General features: G+C 40.7%; 1 protein-coding gene across 1 annotated transcript in view; it reads right to left on the bottom strand.

The window, feature by feature from the left end:
* Positions 1-435: 435 nt before the first annotated feature.
* Positions 436-24,405, bottom strand: part of zgc:171482 (zinc finger protein) — a 59,196-nt gene continuing 35,226 nt past the window's right edge. The window contains exons 5-7 of the mRNA XM_031737118.2: positions 22,629-22,886; positions 15,073-15,169; positions 436-2,493 (exon numbers count right to left, since the gene is read on the bottom strand). Coding sequence (XP_031592978.1) covers positions 2,472-2,493; positions 15,073-15,169; positions 22,629-22,886 — 377 coding nt within the window. The 3' untranslated portion in view covers positions 436-2,471. The remainder of the gene's footprint in view (positions 2,494-15,072; positions 15,170-22,628; positions 22,887-24,405) is intronic.

Here is a 24,405-nt window from a genome sequence, read left to right as displayed (position 1 = left end):
GAATACACACTTGTGGTTTTTGCAAGAGAAAATAGATATACTGTAGGTACCATTGTATTCATCATCGTGTGTGTTTACAAATGTGCTCAGGCTGCATAGCTCGCAGCAAGGCTTCCACAGTTGATAGATTCACAGACACCCACCCGCAAGCATCATATCACACAGTTCCTGCCCATAGATACATCTCTGTCATATATTATGTAACATCTGCTAAAATATGTGACTCATGGCGCAGTCGTCATCTGCACAGACTGTGATATCGTCACACACAGACATCACTTCTATTGTGAGTACACTAGTGTTTGAAAGAATGAAGTCAGTGTAAATAGTCATCAGAACAGTCATGATGCACATCGCCAAGCAAAAAACAGACTTCTTGTTTTTGTGGTTTTGTTATGGTATAAAAATATCCAGCGGTTTGTAGTCCCACTTTGTTGTTTTGGCAGCTTTAGGAATCCACTGGCATTTCAGATGTTTCTCTGCGGGGACTGTCTTTATAGCGACTGCAGTTTTCCTCACAAAAATGACGGTTATCAGAATCCCTTTAAATGAATGTGATGACTCACTGGCTTCCAAACACAGAATTTTGGTCCATCATCGCCGACTCTTTGAGTCACGATTACTTCATTTTCACTTATGTTTATCTATGAAAAACATGACCCAACAAAAGACTCTCATCCCAGTGCCAACATATTTGTATTTTTCAATAATATAAGAAACATTTCCCTTATCATCAGTGGCTCAGTGGAGATAAACACTATGAATACAAAAATCCTGTACTACTTAAAACACGAACTTCACCTGCCGCTACTGTTTTATTTACACAAACCGCTTTTTTTTTGCTTTGTTGAACTATTTCACTTCAAACCCACATTGTATGGTTGTTACTATTAGCACGATTGCATAAAAACCATATATCTCAACCATATATCTGCAGAAGAAAAATAGTTTCTAATCAAGTAATATGTAGTTCACTCTCTTCACCGCGAAAAAAGCAAAATAGAAAAGAAAAAAACAACATTTTAATGTGTTTACAGATGACCAACAAGAACAAACTGAGGGTAGCTTTGCATCGACTGCTGTATTTCTCAGTCTTTTCCCCTGCTCATGGCCAATGTGATGTGCCAGCATGGGAAAGTGGAGCACGTCTTCTTGTGGTGCTACAGACCATTGTTGAAACACACTTTTCAGCCTGAAGACACTTACGAATGAGGTTGTTGTGCAGTGGTTACTGGGCTAATATCTAAAAAGGCTCTCCTCTTTATTTTTTTGATGAATTGGTAAGATGTTGAGATGAAGGCAGTTCAGCACTAAAAGGTGATTTCTTTGTTCAGGTACAAGCATGTGCATCAATTCATTACCTAGCTATCACTACAAAGCAGCGCTATTACCAAAATGCGCAAGAAGTAGGTTTCAAGAAGGCAAGTGAATGCAATGTTCTACACTTTGCATGCATTGAATTACACCCCAGTTGTATTGTACAGTGGCTGCTACATGAGTGTGAAGTTTCTTTATTCTGGCAGTAACAGAAAAATAAAAAATATATCTACATGTTGCCCTTCTAGAAAGATTTTTTTAATCACCTCCAGACTGCATCTGACATCAGTATTTAGTGCTATGGGAATGTTTTGAGCAGTAGATGATTCACAGAGTTGCACAGACCCTCTTCAGAGCAGAAGTTCAATAGTTTCTTTGCTACTTTTCTCTCCCTTTTATCTTCAGGTTTTGATTATTTTGGCATATGTGAAAATGGGTTTCAAAGTGGTACATCCGCAATTGATAGACAACACTAGATTCAAACCAACAGCTTTTTGAAGTTATGGAAATTCATGCAATCTGCAATGGCTGAGGTCGTCGGGAAGTTTCTTGTCCTTGAAAGTCTGGGCCTGAGTAGGTCTCAAGTGGTCTGAAAGTGAGCCGCGCTCACGGCACCGTCAGCATCACTGCATATTAAATACACGTTGAAACACAAGATTCTGGTCAGACTTGGTTCACGGTCAGAGCACTTGGGGGCGGGGGACTGCTAGTTACATGGTTACTGTAACTGCTGTTCTGTGACGATCATTGTCATGGTTTTCACCACTCCGAGCAACGCACTGACATCATTTCAATTTCAGGATTGTGGTTCACACTGGAATTACATGGCAATACGCAGCCGCAGGTCTTCTGACGGCCGCCGGTGTTTAGAACTCATTGAAGGTGCTGAATAAATCTCAAAGATATATTATTTTTTGATCAAAGATAGAAATTAACACACTCACAATGACCCACGCACTCGTACTGCAGATGTGTGCATAAGTGCCTATGACACACATATAGGCTATATACACAAACACACGCATACTGAAGTTGCACTGCACTACTTTCGCATACTCTCGCATACTAAGACAAGTCCTCTTTTCGGAAGTTGTTTATTCCAATAATCTCTGTCTTCATCATTTCTTCTTTCCACAGTGGCCTGTCTCTCTGGCTTACTGCTGGTGTTGCTTCAGGCTGAAAACAAAACACAGAAAAGAATTTGTTAGTCGTGTTCTGTCTCTGACATAGGCAGATCCGACAAGACAGAGCTCTTTAACCACAGGGAATATCAAGCCCATGGGGCGAAAGATATTTTAGTGTCTGATATGTTTGGTCCCGGGGAAGCAATTTAATTTACCTGTAAATCCGCGTCTCGTGCCGTTTTTCATATAGCGCAGACGTCATTTGTAATATAACGAGACATTGTAACCTTGCATTGCTGTTATTATATCGTATTATCTGCTGCACTGAAAAGAATTCCCTTTCACCGGGAGTGACAGCTCGACTTTATGTAAAGCATTAACCAATAATCCGGTTTCACAATCTTCTCATAATTACAGCAGCCTTCTATCTGGCTATACTCCAAATTGAAACAAAGAGGAAAGATACGAGCATAAACCCTCATGTTTAAGGTGCGGTAATTACTGCGGATTTGGCCTTTATCTTGAACCGCTGATTGTTTTTCACGATGACGGCTGCTGCGGCTGCATTCTGCGGCTTTATCGCCACGAAACAAAGCAAGTGCGGCGGCAAACATGCTGAATTTAATTAAAACAAGGAGATAAATCGGATTGAAGATCACGCCACGCAACACACACCTAACTGAGTAGGCATTTTTAAGGCAGGGTGTTTAAAGGACTCAGTTCTTGAGAAATCCCACAGCTGATCTTGAGAAAATTAAATGAGTGCTTGGTGTTTCACTTTTCTAAATGTCATAACAGAAATCTCAACAATAATGCGCAACACTTCCTTCATCTCGGCGACGCTGTTGTGTAATTGTTCCTCTCGTCAGTTTGAGGTGCCTTTTAACTTTCATGATGCTGTTTTGAGAGGTTTTCTCTCCAGTATGAGCTAAACTTCCACAAACTGAGATACAAGTCAAGTGAAAATGAGATGTTTGGCTTCATACGTCTGTATCAGTCTGAGTCTGACAACATGTCCCCCGAAAACCACAACAAATTCCACCATTTTCAGCTCAGTCCTTGTTAAACTGTCATTCCTGTCCTAATTGGGCTGTTGTCCCCACCCACCCAGCATCTCCTGCGCTCACACACAAACACACACACACACACACACGTTGCCAGCTGAAATGGAGTGAGAGAAAGAGAGAGGATTCATGGGCACCATAGCTGTCAGCACCTATTCCGGTAATGGCTGTTAAAACAGTGGCCTCTACACCCTGTCTGGTCTGTCAGGATTCATCTAGCACGTTAGATTCTCTGAAGAGTGGAGGGCACGACTCTGGTAGCTTGTATTGTTCTCTCTGAGGGGACAGGTAGCAGCAAGGAGGGGTGGGAGGGCAACAAGATGGGAGGGGCAGAGCGAAAACACTGTGGGGTAGAAGAAGGGGTCAAAGAAAGTCAACAGAATGATGTAAGCTCATAGAAAGAAAGGGCCTGAATCCAAATTCTTTGTACAGTCTACATAAATATGTAAACATCATACATAAAAGGTGTTATTGATACACAAAGCAATAACCTAAACAAATAATTTTATCCAGAGGTTTTTGTTTTGACCATTCTACAAATCCAGATCCAAAAAACTTGGGTCACTGAAAAAAACAAAATGCAGCCATTTAAATATAGCATAAACAATTTATTCTGAATAAATAAATAAATGATACCCATTTTGAATTTGATGGCAGGAACATGTCTCAAAGGACCATGCTCACCACTGTGTAGCATCCCCCCTTCATTTAACATCAGGTTTGTAGTTTACGGTTGATTCTAATTAGTTTACATTTACTGATTCTTGCGACCACTCAGATGTGAACTGATATTTATTCAAACAATCTTCATATTTTAGGAGGTTCCATCAGCAAATGTTTGACATTCTTTCTTTTACAGAGCATTAATGATGACGATGTTCATCCGGCTGATGATACATCACAGGTTACAGGTTATTTTAATGTGTCAAGTACAGTAAGACAGTGATACATTTTATTGTTGGTTGGCTGCATTGCACAAACTAATGAGAATCAAAATTCAGTCAAATCCAGTACAAATGCCATTTTGCTAACATCTGACCAATCTTTCTGTGGAGGGACAGATGAACTCACCTTGCTATCGCATAAGTTCACTAGTTGTTAGCTTCAGCTTCAGGTATCTGGCTAAACTAGAAAGCTACCAGACCCTGTTTTTTAAAATCTTTGTGTTAAATAAATTATTGGACTGATACAGTTAAGCGGACGATTTTTCTTACCTCACTAGCAGGAAACTCACGTGTTTTACAATTTACAACTTGTCAGCAGGTATACTTTTAACTCCATCAACAGTGACAGGCTCCACCTGGTGGCACAAATATGTACTACAGCAAATCCACAATAAATTTCCACCCCATGTCCTTCAGCTTTTACAGTTGGTTTTCATTTGAAAGCACAGTAATATTACTAGCACCTTTAACATGTTCAGTGCTGCACAAGGTCAAATCATCCTATTTCACAGTTTTCCTGTGACTGCCATGTGAAGGGCATGTTTCCAGTTGTTTAATAATGCAATATGGACCTCAGCCTTTTTAAAAAAATCTTTTTTTAAAAATGTGTGCATGCAGTGCGCAAAGCCGTGCCAAATATTTCACAATAACTTCAAAGGGAAGTCATGCCTGTACAATAAATAATTGATACACACTATAGCATGTTTGAGCAATTCTATCACATCTTATGGTGCGAGAGGTACATATATATTTTTACTCAAGGAGCTTTTTCCCCTGATGCTTGAAAGCCAGTGGCAGACTTTATTTATTTATTTCTTGTAAGTGTAAAGCAATTTCATAAAGGGCAGTGTAATAACAGATTCAGAGAGCTTTATTTTCCATAAAATAATTAAGTAAAGTAAAGGCTGTGAATGGTTTCTAGGATTTATATTATGGTTTGAAATTTTCCCTGGGTAAATGTGAGGGAATTGTAATTGCATTTAAATTCAGGTCTGTATGCTATGTTTGCTCAATAATATGTTTGAACTTGCAGTTTCCAGCTTCCATTAATTACCAAGTTATTTATCATATTGTTTGGAAAATGTCCCCTGGCGGGTCTGTTTCTATAGAGCAACATGGTCGAGGGATCTGCTGAGTGTGTAGTGAATACATAAACACCCAACGTGTTCCTCCCTTTTGCATAATGCATTCAACTTTTACATTGAGTGCTTTGACATAGTAAATTTGTAAGTGCTTTCCTGTTTCTTTATAACATTTACTTAACAAAGAATATTTATTATAATTGAATCAATTTAATCCCAGTCAAGAAAACATTTTAGTGGTGATGACTATGCTTGAAAAAGCCCTGCCATACTCTTATTAGTCCAGTGTATGAGCAAGGTGTTACATGGTGAGGAATAGAACGATGAAGGCTGGAAAGATGACAGAGCCAAGAAAAGCAGCAGGACACTAGAAGGTGAAGCTGGGGAAGGGGTACAAATAAAGGTCACGGTCTGTGAGTGGATGGGGTTGTTAATAAATAGACTAATCCAATAATCTCTCCCAGGGCCACACATGTGGGATGTAAGATATATGAGGATGAGAATGTGTGTGCGAAAGAGGGCAGAGGGAGTGCACGAGCCTGTGTGTCCGAGGGAGGTGTTAGTGAGGATGTGAAGGTCACCTTGGCACGCTTTGGATGCGTGTGTGTGTTTTTGCGTGTCAGGTATACAGTTCAGCAGTGGCAGTTGCAAAGGGAGCAGCGATGTGAGTCATGGTTCACGCATGATCCGGCTAACCCCATCCCCCAACACAAACCACCAACTTAAAAAAATAAAATAAAATAAAAATAAAATAAATAAAACTCACCCTTTTCACCCTTACCTTATTAACTTAACGGACAGCAACACCCAGGGAGGTGTATGTGTAAGCTTGTGTGTACGTGTGTGTGTTTGCATACAAATCCTGCCTGTTTGTCTGATTTTCGGGTGGAAGGTGTAAGGGAAGACAAGGACAAATACCTTTGGGGGAGATGAAAAGAGCCCAAGGCATGAGCCTACCTCTGAGTGTGTGTGTGTTCAAGTGTGACAGAGGGGGCATGTGAGACGAGAGCCAACCGATGAATCCTGAATTAACCTTTTCCTCGCCTCAAGCAGTGAGAGGATGCACACACACATTGCTGGGGCTATTACACATGCATGCATATAGCAAGCCTGACCTATTAGCAGGTCGATAACTCAACCATTTGCATGGGATTTATCTTACAATAAGCACTGTAATCTCCAACAGTCGTTGCCACCCTCTCTCTGAGCCTTTCCCTTTTAAATGTGTATTAGTCTATTTTGCTTCTGTGTTCTCTGATGCTAAATAATTACCAGGGTGAGTAGGCTAAATGGATTGTCCCAGACCTCACCATCATACCTCTGGGGCCTACGGCAGCATCATCATCATCATACAAAAGTACACACGGTGCACATAAACACACATAAAAGCAAGCCAGAGGTCGAAATATATCAAAACAAAGCGCCCAGAAAGCAAAGGCCATGCAAACCTAGTGGGCGATGTGAATGGAAACAATATTAAATGGGCAGTTAAAGCTCAGGCAGTGTCATTGGTCAGAGAATAAGTATATATTATAACCATACTGACAGCTCACATCAAGTGAAATACACTCTACTGCACTTGGTTTTCACTAGTGGGTTCCAAGTAGGTAATTAGTTTGTTTACTTTTTACTTTCAGTGTATCTTTACACACACAGAATCTTATCTGGATCTGTCAGTATGCTTTATATTTACGGGAAAATAGCCTTTAAAAAGCCTTTAAGATAGTCTTTATGTCAATTATGAGTTCTTTAATATAACTTTTGCAAGCCCAAACCACTCAAAGTAGTGCTGTTGATTAATATTCTAGATTTGATTATAGAAATTAATTAATATTTAAAAAGACAGACATTTAATTGTGAAAAACACGTTAAAATATATATTAAAAATATTAAAAAATGAGCACTACCAGCAGCACTAAGTCTCCTTAAGGCACAGAACGTTTCTGGCTTGTTAACTGAGTGCTATCCACCTGCAACAGCGCATACTGTGTTGGTCAACTGTGAACAACTGTGTGGCGCACACCTACTGCGGCTCTCACTGCTCCAGCCTTCAGACAGATCTCAGCAGGAGCAAAGACACACAGAGAGAGAGCAGTGAATAATTCAGCTGGCTTTAATTAGAGAACATAAGCTGAGGAACTGAAGGTAAACGGTGTAAACTCAAAACAGTCATCTGACTCTAACTTTTCCTGAAAGTTTTTATAAATAAATAATAGTTAATACTAAGAGTAAAGCCAGTAAATACATGAGCTAACTTATTCAATTCAAGATTAAAAATCTGAGTTTTTGCCAATTTTGGCAGCCCTGAAAACCATCACAGTGAATTTTACTTACATTTACTTTCTGGGTAATATAAAATCTCTTTTATGGAAACTGTAAATAATGCAATATTTGTATGGAGGTAATGCAATTCCAATTATAAAAGCATAAATATGACACATTAGTGTCGGTATATTCAGCTGTTTCTTGCAATTGACAACTTTGTGAAAAAAATGAGTGCCTTGTCAAACATTTCACAGTAAACAGGAAGTTATACCCGTAGAGTAAATAATTGATAAATACTATAGTGTGTCTGTGTACCGGCACATCTCCTTTGGACCAAGATTCAAAAGTAGCTGACTCCTGCTTCTTCATGGAAAACCGTCCAGTCCTTTCACCCTGCTGCTAACTGGCAAGCAATACAAACAAGCCGTACAACCAGACCTGCTTAGGATGGGAGACTACTCAGCTCCTCCTTCACACTTCACAACAAACTATTTCTTTATTTTTACATCCTAATTATTAATTCAGTCATTTATAATCTTTGGTTTTGTATTTGTAGCATATACAGGCTACATCTGCATTCATTAGATTAACTTGTGCTGCATGTCAGCCATCAAAATGATTTTTTTTTTGTGGGGCAAAAAGTTGCATAGAAGTTTTAAAAGTTGATCTCATATTACCCATGCTATGAGTGCAGGCTTGTAGTCTCTGCTGGGAACTGCTTCCCATCATGCGAAGACTTCCCAGATTTTTACACAGCAGTAGGGCTGCAAAAAAACCCCAGCTCAGCTTTTGTTGGCTGATGGCCTTATGTTCCTGCTTTAATTTTCACTTTTTTCTACTTAGCCATTAGCACGCAGTACTCGAGTTCGAAACCAACACGGGGATCTAATGCTCATCTGTCTGTTTCGGTTTTGTCTGCTGCCTACTTGTGTCTCTATCTCCTGGCCAGCTTGGTGCATCAATTTAATTGCAACATACTGTTAAGTGTGGAAGCCTTCCATCCAGTTTATCAAGTTATATCTCTGCTGTTATCACCCTGTACAGGTCCAATTACAACAGCCAGTCTGAAGCAACTGCTTGGACTCTGCAGCATTTCAACTGACCTGCAGCTGACTGTGTATGAAACAGGCAGTACTGATAAGGAGAGCTGGCAGGTTGATGCATCCAGCTGTTTAAAGAATACAGAAATCTCTTGTTGTTTTACGGTGACACATTCCTAATGCCAAACAGCACACGCTCGTACACAAACCCCCCAGAAACAGACGCAGACGCACACACGCATTTTTCATGGATGTTTCTTCGGTGAGAGCTAATCCCCTGCCGCTGTCAGCCGTGCTTTTTGGAAAGCTCCTTACACAAGCCAAAGCTCATCCTGAGTGTGAAATAACACACATACATTACATACACACACAGATTTAAACTTAGGGTGTAAGATTGCACATAAGTTTGCCAAAGTCTTGTCCATCCAGTCTTGTGAAAGGAACAATCATAGAAGCTTCCTTTGCATAGGTTTTTTCATATTTCAACACACATCCATCCATCCATCCATTCTCCTCTGCTCATCCTTTTTGGGGTCGAGGGGATGCACAAAAATATAAAAGACATTTCATCTTGACAGCTTGTTTTTTAAAGGAAACAGACTTGGTAAAAAAACATTTGTACTCAAGCCATGTGCCAGCCAGCCAACAAAACCAACTCTAAAGCAAAGGAAAAAAACACACTGCCCTCATTCATATCTAAACTAGCAATTCCTTAGAAGTTGTCTAGTCTTTTATTCGTGCTGCAGCCTTGGTGTGTGCATAGAACTGCTTTTGCACTTTTATGTCAGCAGGAAAACACTTTTCAAATGTTTTTAGCACAATAAAACGTGAAAGTGCAGTATTTTCTATCATACCCAAACCTGATGCTACACTTTTATTGCGAAGGCTAAAATGGTAAGTGTGCTGATGTAGAAACAGTTAGGAGATGTGCGTAACAGAGATTTATTGGTTTCACACACACACACACACATTCAGGTGGCTGTTTTGTGTTTCATCTGAGTGACTGGGTGAAGGCAGAGGAAGTGAGACTGATGAGGTGGAACCTTCGGTCTTGTTCTCTGTTTCCCAGAGGATCGATAACAGCAGTGCAACAGAGCTGGCAGGACTCTTTTTACAGTACCAGGTTTTGCTTTCATAGACTTCAGAATTTAGCATGTGCATGCAATAATGCCACAAGGGCTCACAGCTGTCACACTTTTAAATTGCTTGTGCTATAAAGGTCCTCTCGTGGACTTTTGCATACTTTAAATGATAGCAATAAAAAAACAGAAGATGGTAATTTCCAGTATTTTTGCATTATAAATGGTCAAGCCGCTACACTTCTTCTATTAAACCACACACACACGCACATGCACACACACACACATTGAAGCCTGGTCTTGCTAATCATATGATTGAAAATAAATAAAGTCAGGGGTACTTTGCTGCTCAGGTGTGTGTTTGTATCACAATGCTACAATTTCTACAATTTCCCTTTCTTTTGTTTGGTAGGATTGTCAGTATAAAGCCTCTTCTGTCCAAAAAGGACATGGTAGCGTGCCTTAGGTAAACAAAGTACAGAGCAAAGCACAGAACTTCTGGAACAATGTCTTTTGAACAGACAAGACCAAAGTGAAGATGCTTGGTGAAAACCAAACACAGCATATCAACACGACCACCTCATGCCAACTGTGAAACACGGTAGTGAAGCAGTGATGATTGGGTTTTATTTTTTTTTAGCTAGAGTACCTGGGCAATTTGCAGTCTCTGTGTAGATCATGAATTCTCTCGAATAACAAAGTAATTTAGACTCAAATATGAGGCAATCCATCTGACAGATAAAGCCTGGTCAAAATGAGATCATACAACAGGGCAATTTTCCCAAGCAAACCAGCCAATGTATAATACTGTGACGGAAACGAAAGAGAACTCCATATTAATGAATGTCCACAAACTTCAATTAGACAAAACAAAGCTGTAAAGAAGAATGGGCCAAAATTCCTCCACAACAATGTGAGACGCGGATAATATCACACAGAAAATGATTTTTTCAAGTTACTGCTGCTAATCTTGGTTTTATAAGCTAATGAATCGCAAGGTTTTTTCACACGACTACAGTGTCTTATGAGAGATTTTTTTCATGCCTATAGGATTAAAGCACTTATTGCGGTATAAACTGTATGCCCTAATGTTTTGAACAAACCTGAGTAAATGCCTTTGTTCTAAAAAAATGACTGAAGACGAACTCCAGCAAACTATGTTTCTGACAACCTTCCTGGAAGCCTGTCAGATAAAATGTGTAAGGGACTTCCTCTGTTTCTCTTCAGTGACCTTTCAGTGGTTTCCCTGTAAATCTTCCTGGTACCTCTCCCTCAGTGGCTCATCTATCATGCCCTGTAAATCCATCCCCTCCATCTTAAGTAGTAAAACCTCACAGCTGTCTGCAACAATGGGTTCATCTCACTGTCCACTATATATTTGCCCCACATATCTCTGGTCCCACCTTTCAGTTCAGTTTAAGGAGATTTACTCTGTTGTGATTTTGTTTTACTCTGCATCTTTCTGTCTGTATTACTTCATTGCTTTATGTCTGTCTGTCCCTCCTTATCAGTTTTTTCCTCAGCCTTTTGTCGTGTCTTTTATACCCGTTTTATTTCTTTTTCCTCTGTCCCAAACGTAATGTGTCTGTTTGCATCTCTCGTCCCATCTGTCTCTTGGTGTCTGTGGTGCATGCTGTCTCTCTGGTACCTATCTGTCTTGCTTACTCTCTCATTCTCTCTCATAAGTATGACTCTTCCAGTGTGTCTGCCCGCTTCTCTGCTTTGCGACAGTAAAACTGACAGAAGGAGAGAGTTATGAGCCACTGGTTCCCCATGATTTACTGTCTCTGCACAGAGACATTATACAACTCAACAATCGCACATGTCAGGAGTTTAGCTTATGCTCTTATCAAGGTTGACTAGATTGAGTTACCTTGCTTACTGGTATGTGGAAGTAAATGAACAGTGACTTCTGAAATCCCTTCTGTGACCTTCAGTCTTCCCACCAAGTATTAAAAAAATACTTTTTCCTCCGAGTGAGTAGCATCTCTTCTGAAATGTAATCATGGAGTTACTCAAGGTTATTACCCGAACTTGTCATGAAAGTTCAACAACTACAAAACTGCACCTGCTAATTCTCATTTTCAAATCACACAAGCTTCTGATTAGTACATCAGATACTATTTGTACCGCTGTGAGAAGCTTCTTTGCATCTCAGTAAATCACAGTAGGGCCAGACAGCACTGCGGGTAGGAAAAAAATGTGGTTAAACTTTGCCTCTATCTCTGTGCCTGACTTGTAGACACACTTTCTCCTTTTTTTAGCCATCAGATGATTAGTGAGCCATGTAGGGTTAAGGGTGGGTTTTGGTTAACATCCACTGCTTTTTATAACATTTTTGCCTGAATCATCCAAATGAAAAATCAGAAATTGCATGAAGACTTTATTTGAAATGTACCACTAATGTCTGAAAATGAGTCTTTTTTGTGTGTCACTACAACAAAGGAAACACTGGTTGTTGCAGTAAGTAGTTAATGCGAATTTTTGTGCATGCAGAAGGCAACAGATTTACAATTTTTGCCAATTTATCATAGTTAATCGCCTTATTATCACAAACAGATTACCTGCAATTGCCAACTTGACCCCATTTAATCTCATACTGATGGTAGCACACTGATACCATCTTATTGGAGTTTCATCGCTGCAAGATGGCAACTGACTGCCAGTGGTCACAGACCTGGACCCATTTTTAACGCAACTATTTCAAAGGCAACGAGACTGCAAGCTCATTGCACAGAGTTGCAACAATTTTGTTTGTGCCTCAGTCTCCAACCACTGTTTTCCTTAGTGTGACTTAGTTAAGCAAAGTAACTGTGCAGGCAATGGTAAAACATATGTCAATTATTTTAAAGTGTCCTCACACTGTACAATCTTTAAAGCTGGCAGAACATGCCTGATGTTTCTCATGATAAACATACAGAGCCTCATCTGCTTTTTATGCTTACAACCGAATACATATTTTTTCATGGATTAAAGAAACTCTTTGCTTTCTGTTTTTCTCACTTCTTTCTCTCGCTGCCTTTCTCATCCTTGTTATAGCTGCTGCTGCTTTTCTCACTACACCCACCAGTCTCTAAGAGTTAACTTGCTTACAGAAGTTTAGTCTGTGCAGCCCAGACAGCTATACGCTCTAGGGTGGTTAAATACCAAAAAATAAAAAAAGCTTCAAATTTCCAACAAAAGAAAAACAAAACAGCAGAACGCTGCACTAACAATATAATGTCCTCAAGCGCCCCTTTATCTGACAAATACATTCATAAAAGACTTAATTTACACTGTATTCCTTTAAACACAGACAGATGCATGCACGCACACAGACGCGCACCATTAACCTGCCTATAACCATGCTGACAGCTATGTCAATGCAAACGCATGAAACGTAACTGTTCCATATCACAGTCTCATCCTGCTGGTGGATATAATTTCTCACACACCGGCTGTGATTCCTTGGGATTTTCTAAAATCAGTAATGACCCAAGCCTAATTGTGAAAGACTCATTATAATAAATTCCACATTGTTATTTTTGTAATTCTCAAATCTGCTGGAACTTTCATTATATCTCATTTCACTCACGTATACATCTGACTAATACAGCAACTAATGGGACCATCAGTCCTTACTCTTTGAAACAAAATACCGCTTCTAATGTTGGAACTATTTTATAGTATATTTTGTGACAGTGATAAATACAACCCAAAATGGTTTTCCTCACACAGCATGGTAAAGTAAAAGTAATCTAAATAAGTGAATGTCAGTTTTTAGGCATTTACAACACCAGTCAGCTCTTGTCATTAAATCTATTTTGTTTTCTATTTTTGTTTCAAGTAAAGACTTTTATTAATTTATAATAAAGATGAGCATAGAAAGTGGATGATGTCACCCATTAGTTTGTGGTTTCTGTTCTGAAGCTAATTGTATTTGCATTGTATTTGTCTTGGTTTTTACAAAGCAAAATGTAACCATATGTCACGGTTTGCGGGTGCAAGCCGTGTGGGAATTAATTAGGACCAGGCAGCGGCAGCTCAAGTGCAGGTGAGAATTTATTAACAGCGATACCAATAAACAGAAATGGCAGGTGACACTAACAGGTAAACCTAAACTGGGAAAACTAACAAAGCAAACCAGAAAGCGAAGGCGCAGGGAGGTCCGGGAAATCACACATGGAGAGCGCAGGGAGATCGAGGGGAAACAACACAGACAGAACCAGCAACGAGGACGAGTGAACACACACAATAAATACACACCAGTAATCAGGGGGATGGGAAACAGGAGGGAACACACCTGGGAGACATAACAGCTGACGAGGTGGGGGAACGTAAACAGGACACACTGACATAAGACACAGACCGTCACAATAAAACAGGAACTACACATACAAGGACACACACGGGCCGAACAGAGAAAACACTAAACAGAAGAAGAACAGAACAAAAATCACACTAAATAGAAAAACACAAAACGCTGGGTCAAACGGACCCAGGATCATGACACCATATTTGGATAAGAGGGTAGAAATTGAAAGTTGTCAGCCTATGGTGGCTAGTTAGCTCTTGGTTAGCAAGCCACAACCTTTGGGGTGTATCAGGAAGGGCATCTGCTGTGAACATCTGTCAAACATGTATAGCAATCCACTGTAGGGACCTGCTTCTGAATAAGGAAGCAACATTTAGCTTGAAAGTATCTTTAACTGGAATGCTAACTTTGGAAAGTGAAATACAAACTTTAAACAAAATGTATTAACTGAACAGCACTCACATGTGAGTTGCCATGCTCTTAATAATGTATAACTTTAAACTGTAATATAGTTTCATATAACAACTTTTACAAATGGGAAAATCAGACACCAAACAATTGTAAAAATGCTTATTTTCTGCTTGAAAGTATTAGCACTGGACTTTGAGCTGGAAAAAGAACAGTTCAAAGAAATCAATAAAAGCCCAAAATGACTATGACATTTTAAAATAATGCCTGAAATATACTTGCACAGTTACTCTATAGAGATCCTACACGATGGCCGATGCCACTGGCAGCATTTACACCTGTGCAGGCTGCATTGATGGCGAAGTGTAGTTGCTTATCCAAGGAAGTGCATGCCAAGTCACTAAGAAGTAGAGCTGACACAGAAGTATAAATCTACTGTATGTTGTTGTACTCACTTGTTCTGGTGCTTGGAGCCCTGGAGGTGTGCATGATACTGCTCAATGGAGTTGAGGACCACACTGCAGACACTGCAAGAGTAACTACTTCGCAGCCCTAGAGAGACATGAACACATTATGTTTACTGTAAGTCACTTTCTGTAAGTATGATTTATAACAATCCCTAAAAGCTGTCATCATCATCATCATTTGGATCACCAGCTAGTAGTAGTGAGCCCAACATGAGCAACAATAAAAATCTGTACTGACACTAAGTAACAGTCTAATTTTTACCCTCAGTAGTGCTGGGTAATTTTCCTAATTAGAGTGCATCTGGAAAGAGATTTGATTAGACTGATCATTAGCAGAAAACCAGTTACATTTTTAGATCCTTGGATCAGTGCCCCCTTCTTTTTAGTGCCTGTGTGTGTGTGAGGGGTTCCTTTTTAAAACTTAGCACTAGAAAGGCGGGTACCGCAGAAGAATTAGGACTCTAGGAATCAGAAACGAACAGCACAGTGGGATGTGTGCATGTCTGCTTTGTGTGTGCATGCACAGTTTTATTGTGTTGGTGAATGCAAGCTTGAGATGGTGCAGCTCAGACACAGATGTTAACTAATTAGAGGGTTTGCAGGTGGTCGCGATGAACACCCAAAAATAGATAGATGAATTTGGAGATACTCATGGAGTGGGGAGAAGGGAGATTTGGTGGTGCGGAGATGGGGATTAGGTAGAAGAAGTGAGTGAAAGAGAGGAAATATCCAGAGAATAATATGATGTTTTAAACAGAGGAGGGAATGGATAATGATTTATTACACTGCAGCATTGATGTAGCATTCATGCTGGGGTTTAATGACCACAAAAAAATGTGTATCCAAGCCCCAAAATAACGTCCCGTGGTAACTAGAGCACCAATTTTAAAATCTTCTTTCTTTTTCATAAAAGGAAGCAGAGGAAATGATCTCTCTGGGTAATCAGCAACACGCTATAATTGCCCGTGTTTCCCCTGTTAGAGATACAATGAAGAGCTATTTTTGTTTTCTCACTTTGCACACTGCAGAGCCGTCACTGCAGAACTTTACTTCCATCAGAAAAAAAATCTGCCTTGACATTTCGGGGTTGTATGACAAAAACAAGTCAAAAATGAATGGCTTGAAGCCTCTCCCTCTCTGTTCGTCCTTTTTTTTTAATTTTAATTTTAATTTTCTGACAATGGGTGTGAAAGTTTATTTATGCGGTGCAACTAAAAATTGGGGTGTGCCTGCTTGTGTGTACGTGCCCTTTTCGCTGCTGTCATTATCGTCCTTGAGATTTATGACTTGTCTTAGTATTCCATCACCTTTTGACCTTTTGTAGCGGTAATTGGTGAAGTATGCTGGGAGATGAAGTTGTAATATAGTTAGGAGTGGTGGGAGGTCGTTTAGGCTTGGGCTAGAGCTGCATAATGTGGCATATCTACTCCCTGTTGCCTCAAGAGTCCCTTAGTCTCTTTCAGGGGTGATTAAGGATAAGCAGTCATTTACAAGAAAGCCAGGACTGAATTAGTTGCCTGAAGTAACTGCTGTCTTGGCTTAAATGTTGATATTTTTGCAACTATTAGGAGCTAATAACTAATTCTGTGTGTATGTGTGTGTGAAAGAGAGACAGAGAGAGGGAAAAAAAGAGAGCCGGCACATCTTCCACTGCCAAAATGTCATTACTTCTGTTCTCTCTAAATGAAAAGGCTATTAATTGGAGAAGCGATAATTTAGAAAGAAAGGAAAGATAAGTCTCTCTTTCTTCTTTCCTCTCTCCTCCCCGTAATTCTATACTGCTGCAAGGATTACATAAAGAGGTCTATTCTTTTATGTGTGATTATGAAGTGTGTTACATGTGCATGTGTACGCGTGCGCAGACAAAGGCAGCTTCCCTGCTTTTAGCCTGATTGATGTCACCTCCACACTGCCTGCCCGAGTAGCAGAGATGTACAATATGCTGCTGTTTGTGTCAGCGCCAGCCTTTTGTAAAGACACGCGTAAACATATACACATGCACAGATAACGTGTTTTGGTTAATAAAGCAGTTCTGGCATAAGACCACACTGTGCCCTAATCCATGTTAATTACATGCAGGGAAAGTGTGTGTGCAACGGTAGTGACAGCAAGCAGCTCAGGGTTGTGAATGTAGGGGTTTTTTTGCGAGCATGAGCAGTATTTGTGAGGGAGTTCTAAGCCTTGTTAATTACACAAGGAGATATGCCAAGAAGAGAGAAAAGAGGGGGTGAGAAGCGCTAAGGCAGTGGGTGTGGAGCTGTTTGCGGCTGTCGTTTAACGTACAGAGCCTTCTGGCATTGCTGGCACCCCTGGTGTGGAGATGCCTAAACGGTTGTCAAAAAAGTAATGAGCTACATTTTGTGCTTAGAAAATTGGGAAAATTATGTTTGTTTCAAGAGTCTTGTTGCAGCGAAATTCAACATCCTGCTGCAGTTTCAGTGTGCGATGAATTTTAGCTTTCAGCTTTTTCACTATGTCCCAACTCAAGCAACATTAATGACCCATTTGGAGCATGATATTTGTGGCTCGTTCCAATAGCATGCGCTGCCAAGCTCTGACTGCAGCTCCTTTTTATGTGAGAGGCTCAGAGGGATTTCAGGTAGCGGTTAGCACTAGCAGTTGTGAAATCTAGTGTTTTGCACACACTTTTGGTGAACGGTGGGATTGTTTGAAGACAAAGAGGGAGGGAAATGGGCCTTGTACAACTATTGAACATCAAGTTTCATATGGATAAATTCAAGGTAGAGTTTCCTCTAATTTGCACTCACTGTAGGGTATTCATGTGTAATGTTATTCATGCTTCTTGTAGGATATTAGTTTATGGAGCGCTTACTACCCAAGAGCCTTTGTGCTTTAGTTTACCATGCGCTTTGCAAGATTAAAAATGAACTGAATCCAAGAAGAGCCCATTGAGATGCAATCGAAACTAACAGTCTGCAGCAAATACTTGACAGAGCCTCTCAAAGGAATATATCGCAAATACCATAGAAGAGAGGGGTTGAGATTTGGGTGAGAGTCAGATTAAATCCAAGTGGAATTTTACCAGCAAACTTTGAAGGACTTAGAGATAGACTAATTATTTTTGCAGCCAGTGTGACAGTAATTGGAGAGACCATCTGTTTCAGACAAAGAAAAAATTACCAGGCGCAGGAAACTATCTTTGTGAACTATTGCTTTTAAAAAAGGATTTCCAGAATCTCTTAGATTTTTCTAATTTTCTAGTTTCTTCACTGTAAGCAACTAATATTTCTTAAAGGTAGCTTATTAAGATGAAGTTCATGGATTTGAGGATTATTGCCGGAGTGATTCAGTAAAACTTTTGAAAGACTCAGGTTTAGAAAACTAAACTTTATTTAGCCTTTTTGGCTAAATATACAAAACTGCTCATTTAATTATTGTTAAAATCACAATAATTGATTTACCAATAGAAATGGGCAGAAGAAATGGAAACAGGAATGCATTTAGTGGCATCTTTCTCATGTTTCATAGTCCAATATTTCATTTTATTTTCCTGTCTTTAACTGAGCTTTTGGTCGATAATAACTCCAGAGGGAAATACACAGGTCTTTAGCTGCTAAATGCTCCACTACATTCACCAGGGAGCTGCTTACTTCACATGATGTGTTGCTGGACAGGTAGTTGGTTTATCACTGGTGAGAACAGCTGCTTGCTGCTGCTAGAAATGACACCGTCGAGGGTGGTGAGCCTAAAGAAAGATGTGCCAGTTGCACTTTTAAACAACAACAACGAGCTGAAAAAATGTTAAAATGCTCCACGCTGCCGAATGGAGCTGAGTGATAATTTTCCATGTTCTTCAGTATGAGTCACTTTTCCACATAACACTATTATTTGAGCCCATTTTATCGCGTTAAATAAGACCTTTTGGGTACTTTTAACAACTGAGGAAATATATCCTCAAAGAGTACTTAAAAAAGCCTAAAAGTATATACTGGTTTTCTGTAAATTTACTGCTTAGTTAGATAAACAGTTTTTAATGCCCAGAGCGAGCTGGTATTCAGACCTACGGTGCTTACACTACATCATAGTTATGTGTTTCTGCATGTAATTCTGATGTGTGACTGTGTCACAGTAAGTGGGAGAGGAGGTCAGCTCCGTCTCACAACTCTGGCACAGTCATCAATTACACACAATTTTCTCTCGGCTTTAGTGCTTCACCCTCTCTTGGGTCCTCGCACACACATATGCAGACACACTCTCCATTCCTAGACGCTTATCTCACTGCTTCTAATTCTCTTCGGAGTCTCCAGAGAGCAGAGACAATGCGCTGGCTCTGTGTTAAGGGGTTTCTCCCCCTGTCGTGATTTATGTAAAGACACAGCCGAGTCAGCCAGGCCCCATCCCTCGTCAGTAGCTACTCCCTTGTCCACCACTGTAATCCATCTCCAAGGGTTTCACCTGGCACCTAGCTGTGGAAAGTCACGACATTCTTGCTTGTGTCACGTCTGTGCAATTACACCACAGAAATATATATAAAAAAATAAGAACCTGGATGTGTTTAAATGTCAAGAGGTCTTATGATAAGTTTCGTTCATGGCCACAGGGGGATGAGACAACACAAGTAAAGGTCAATATCATCAATAGGACACAACATGAAAACACAGGAGGCAGACTCTGTAGCAATAGTTTGGAGAGAAAGAGAATATTGGTGTGCAGATAATTCACCTGTGCCTTGTGGGGGAGATAATAAGGATGACAGATGAGACATGATGCCAGATTGGACGCCACAGTGGTTTACACAAACACACACATTTAGACACAACCTAATCAAAACAAACACTGAGCATGGCAGAAGGAAGGAGGTGGGAAAGAGATAAAACGAACGTAAAGAGAAAACTATTCCACAAAGGGAAAATGAGGACAAAAGGACATAGATGAGTCTGTGCTTGGCAGAAACCAAATTCCGCCTTTCTCCTCCCCCTCCTGTGCGTATTTTGCTTAGTTCAGCTGCCACCTCCTGTTCGACCCTCCCACTGCGATTACACTTGATACACCTGTGACTTCACACCTTAAGTGGTGATAAAAGCCAATCTGACGTGAGAATCTTGGACCAATGGAAATTCTTCTAACTCAAGAACAAACGAGTACAAACAATGGAGCTGTAGTGAACAAAGCGTTCCAGACTAAAGGCCTTGGAACAAACGCATGATTGACGGCACGTATAATAAATCACGTCAACAGCAAGCTCACTTAGAAACCTTCGACCCGTTCACTGCCCTTGAAAAGGAGACATTTAAAAGATTTTGCAGTGCAGCCTTGCTCTTCAATGAGGACGAGTGTCTTAAAAATAAACAAAATTCTAATTAAATAAAAAAATGTTTTCTGTGGTTAGATTATGAAATTTGGAGTCTGTGGGATCTGGGTCACAGTATGTGAATGGAGGATGATATCTAACATGACACCACTTAAAGCCTCTGAGCCAGTGTAGGCGGCAACATGACTCATGCTTTTAATATGATTGGCTTCTTGAGATGATGATTTGTGTCATGGCACCTGGAGCATGCAGCGAATGGCACTGCTACGGCTTCACAAGTGGATTTATGTTTGTCACAGGCTGTGTGCTGTGTGGTACGAGCGTGCGTCAAACTTGTATGTGTGCGGTGGAGGTGTCGTGTGGCACTCATGCATGCATGTTGGACTCCTTTGCTGAAGTAGGATAATGTTTGGTGATATTGGATGATATCACTCCTAAGAACCCGAGAACGGAAAGTGGTTTCTGTGCCAAATGCTATTCATAATTTAATTAAAGTACCCATCTGTTAGAAATATTTGTGTGAGTGTTGGAATTATTGCCCCATTATCTCCACATTTGCTTGTTTACTTTACTAATGTTTGACCATTTCATGTGTCATTTTGTGTGAATCAGCACACACACACATATATATAAATATTTTTGAATGCAATGTGGTGGCTTTCACCTGTTGAGCCTTCTCTGCTGTGCACTGCATTATCTCTTAAGTATGCTTTTTGCAGTGTGACAGGAGACGCCCCCCCAACACACTGCAGTGCTAAGACTAATAAGTGTGAAAACTGTGCTGTAATTCAAAGCGCCCAACCCCAGACAACCGGCATTGAAGGTTAGGTTGCAGCAAACGGAGTGGAAATTTTTCACAGTAAGTTGCAAAGAGCAAATATTTCTTTTGGATGTAGAAAAACAACTTTTATAGAGCAACTTATTTAATCTTACAGTTACATGAAAATGAAATGGTCAGGGTGACTCTGTCCTTTGTATCTTTGGTGAGTATTTCACAAAAATGCTGGCTCCTATACTTCTTTTTGGACCCATGTTACTTGTAAATTAACCAGCTTTTTTAAAACTCTTACTCAAGTTAGTAACATGAGCTTTCTAGAAACCATCGGAGAAATTTGCACAATGTGACTTGAGTGATTTTCTCTGACTAAGTCTGCCTAAGGTCTGAGTCATGCAGGCCTAGAGACCCGCTGGCAACTTCCAGTCGTTAGGATAATTCACCAACCAGTTGGCGAGTTGTTGCTGGAGGCTGTTGGCTTACTATTGGTGAAATTAATTGCAAAAATCAATTTCCCCAATCTCTCCTTGTGATTGCTTTGATTTCTAGCAGACTGCTGCACTCCCCCATAGTTTACATGAGGACACTGACTTTTCTGCAAACACTCTCTATTTCACTGTCTGACGTGTAGTGAAACTAAAGAAAAAGCAAGAAAAACTGTCAACGAAGAACTTTTGCCTTCAAAGAAAACGCAACCAACAGTTTGCAAGTCGGATGGTCCCCCTTTGCACAGTTTCGCTAGTGGTTAGGGAGTAGTTAGCAAGTATTTGCAGCATAGCTGGTGTCTTCCATGCAAACTATGGGCAACTGCTGTAACCGTTTTGCAAGGAGGTTTCTGTTGCATGTTAGTTATTGCCAGTAACCTCCAGAAACCACTTACCAATTGGTCCCAGAATATATACTTTTCCTTAGTGACTAGTGGTTTTCTGCAGCTGTAGCAAACAATTTTACAGCGACTGCCAGAAACCTCCAGCAATCAACTGGTTGGGGAATAAACATTTTTCGTAATCTCGTAATCGGTGGTTGCCAGTTTGCCAGGACTAATAAAATAGACATAAAATCTCTTATACATTAAATAGCTACTCACATTTGCACACTTCACATACAGCTTTTGACATATACTGTTGTGCTGTGACCATCAGTGAGACAGATACCAGCAGAGGAATGTAGAGGTAGTTGATTTAAAGAAGCAGCTTTGGTTAATTCTTGCAAAAACACTGCCATGTTTTTCTCTAAATGCATGTAAGCTGGGATCTCAACACTAAGTAGTGCTGATGGTGCTAAATTTATCAATGAATAACTGGTTTGCCTTACCTCAGTTTAACATATGATATGTACCCCCACACTGAAAGGCATATGAGCATTTCATGAATCCTCATTCACTGCTGCACATCTCGCATCTGATCTCCCACTTATCGTCTTTCCTCTGACAAAGTCGTAACACCCCTGCTGCCCTTCATTTGCCACTTTTGCTGGGCTTGGGTCCAAGAGGCTGACCTGTGCTCTCTGTGGCATCCAGACTGCCTGCTAGCTGCTCCAGGAGGCGTGCCCTGGCTGCATTCCTGCGGTGTTTCTTGCCCTCGTAATGCTGCTGGGCCATCAGAGGGTTGTTGAACCAGGCTCCACACAGACAGCAATATTTCCCAGCCTCTCTCCCACCATTTCCACTGACCACCGCCATGGGCCAGGGTAGGGCAGGTGGAGGAGGGGGGCACGACGCGGGGTCTGTGGGCAGTGGGGTGGAAGGGGAGGAATCTGGAAGCGGAAGTGAAAAGATAGGAGTTAGAGACAAGTCAAGGGTAAGAGACTGTAGAGGGAAATGAGAACAGGAGAAGGAAAGGAAGAGTGAGGGAGGGAGGATATTAACATGAATTCAAATGCAAATCGAGCTCTAATGTGAAAATTACATGAAATGAAAATATTTTCATGAAACTCGTTAACATGAAAATGTGAAGCATTTGCACAGATTCTCACGCACATACTCTTCGCAGACACATGAAATCTCAAATACATGCTTGAAAAACCACATTTACATTTAAAAACTCCGTAATCAGATTGTACTCATCAAGGCTGAGAGCAAAGAGCAAATGGATTGCTGTGAGCCACATATGTGGAGCATAGATGAGGGCTGGAAGGAGGCCATCTGCACTCCGGGGTCCAGTCTGCAAGTGTTAGAGACTGGCTTCTGAACCTTCCTGTTTCATCTTTTTTTTTTCAACCTGTACTATTTCTCCTCTCCTGTCTTCTGCAAGGGAATAAAAAAAAAAAAAAAAGAAACGGCAGATTTCCAGGTGACCTGCTACTCATGACATGGCACTGGTTACCATGGTGATTGCCCATTAATAGCTAACAAGCACTGACATGTCCACAGGACGGGGTTGTAGCTCTCACAGTGAAGACTGCGTACACGCGTGTGGCTACTCGTGCGTCTGTGTGAATGTGGGTGTTTGGGTGGCGGACTGAATGTGTAAGCCACGCTTAAGAAAACGTGTGAAGTCTTGTATATGTGTGCGTGTGTGTGTGTGTGAAAGAAGCTCCAGAATAAGCTGTTTGCATGTGTAAGGTACAGTATGTGTACCAAACAAATCATCCTGAGAAGGGATGGTAGGGAGGGGGTTATGTCCACAGCCAAATTGCGTGAGAGAGCACACAGTGCCAGATGGCATGTCCAAATGTGCCGATTTGCCATCCACAATGTGTCAGTGACTCTTGAGTTATACTGACTGTGAGTACACAGCCCGATGCCGCACGTTTAGTTCACATTTTATATCACAAACAAAAGCCCACTCACACATGATGAGTCAGATGAGTCATATCACTTCTTTCACAACAACCATCGTCTCACTGCTAACAAATGCCCGCATGAATCCTTGACCAGTGACCACGGGTGTGAGGTGGGTTCGTTTATGTGTCTTTTTTAGTGTGGGGGCCTGCGCCGGATTGACTCCAGCCCTTCGAGCTGATTGGCTGCTCATACCTTGATGTGTCTTCAGGCTCTGTTCACATAGTTACTGTATCTATGGCTGTGTCTCTGTTCATCTCACCAACCACACCCACTCACATTCCCTTTGCTTGTGTTTGCCATCGTCTCACTTTCAAAACTCAACCCTGCAACTCTCTTACTGTCATTTTATTTTATTGCCGTTGAGCTCAAAGGCAAGTCCATCATCAAATCTCCGGTGTAGCATTCATGTGTGCTTGCGTGTGCCAGTGCGTAAATGACACTCCTCGGTTCTGACAGCTCTATGGAACTGCATGTGATGAGCAGCAACAG

Source organism: Oreochromis aureus, linkage group 13 (genome assembly GCF_013358895.1).
Source record: "Oreochromis aureus strain Israel breed Guangdong linkage group 13, ZZ_aureus, whole genome shotgun sequence".
Classification (NCBI taxonomy): Eukaryota; Metazoa; Chordata; class Actinopteri; order Cichliformes; family Cichlidae; genus Oreochromis; species Oreochromis aureus.
Note: the sequence above shows the minus strand (reverse complement) of the source record. Positions and strands in the feature narration are given on the sequence as shown.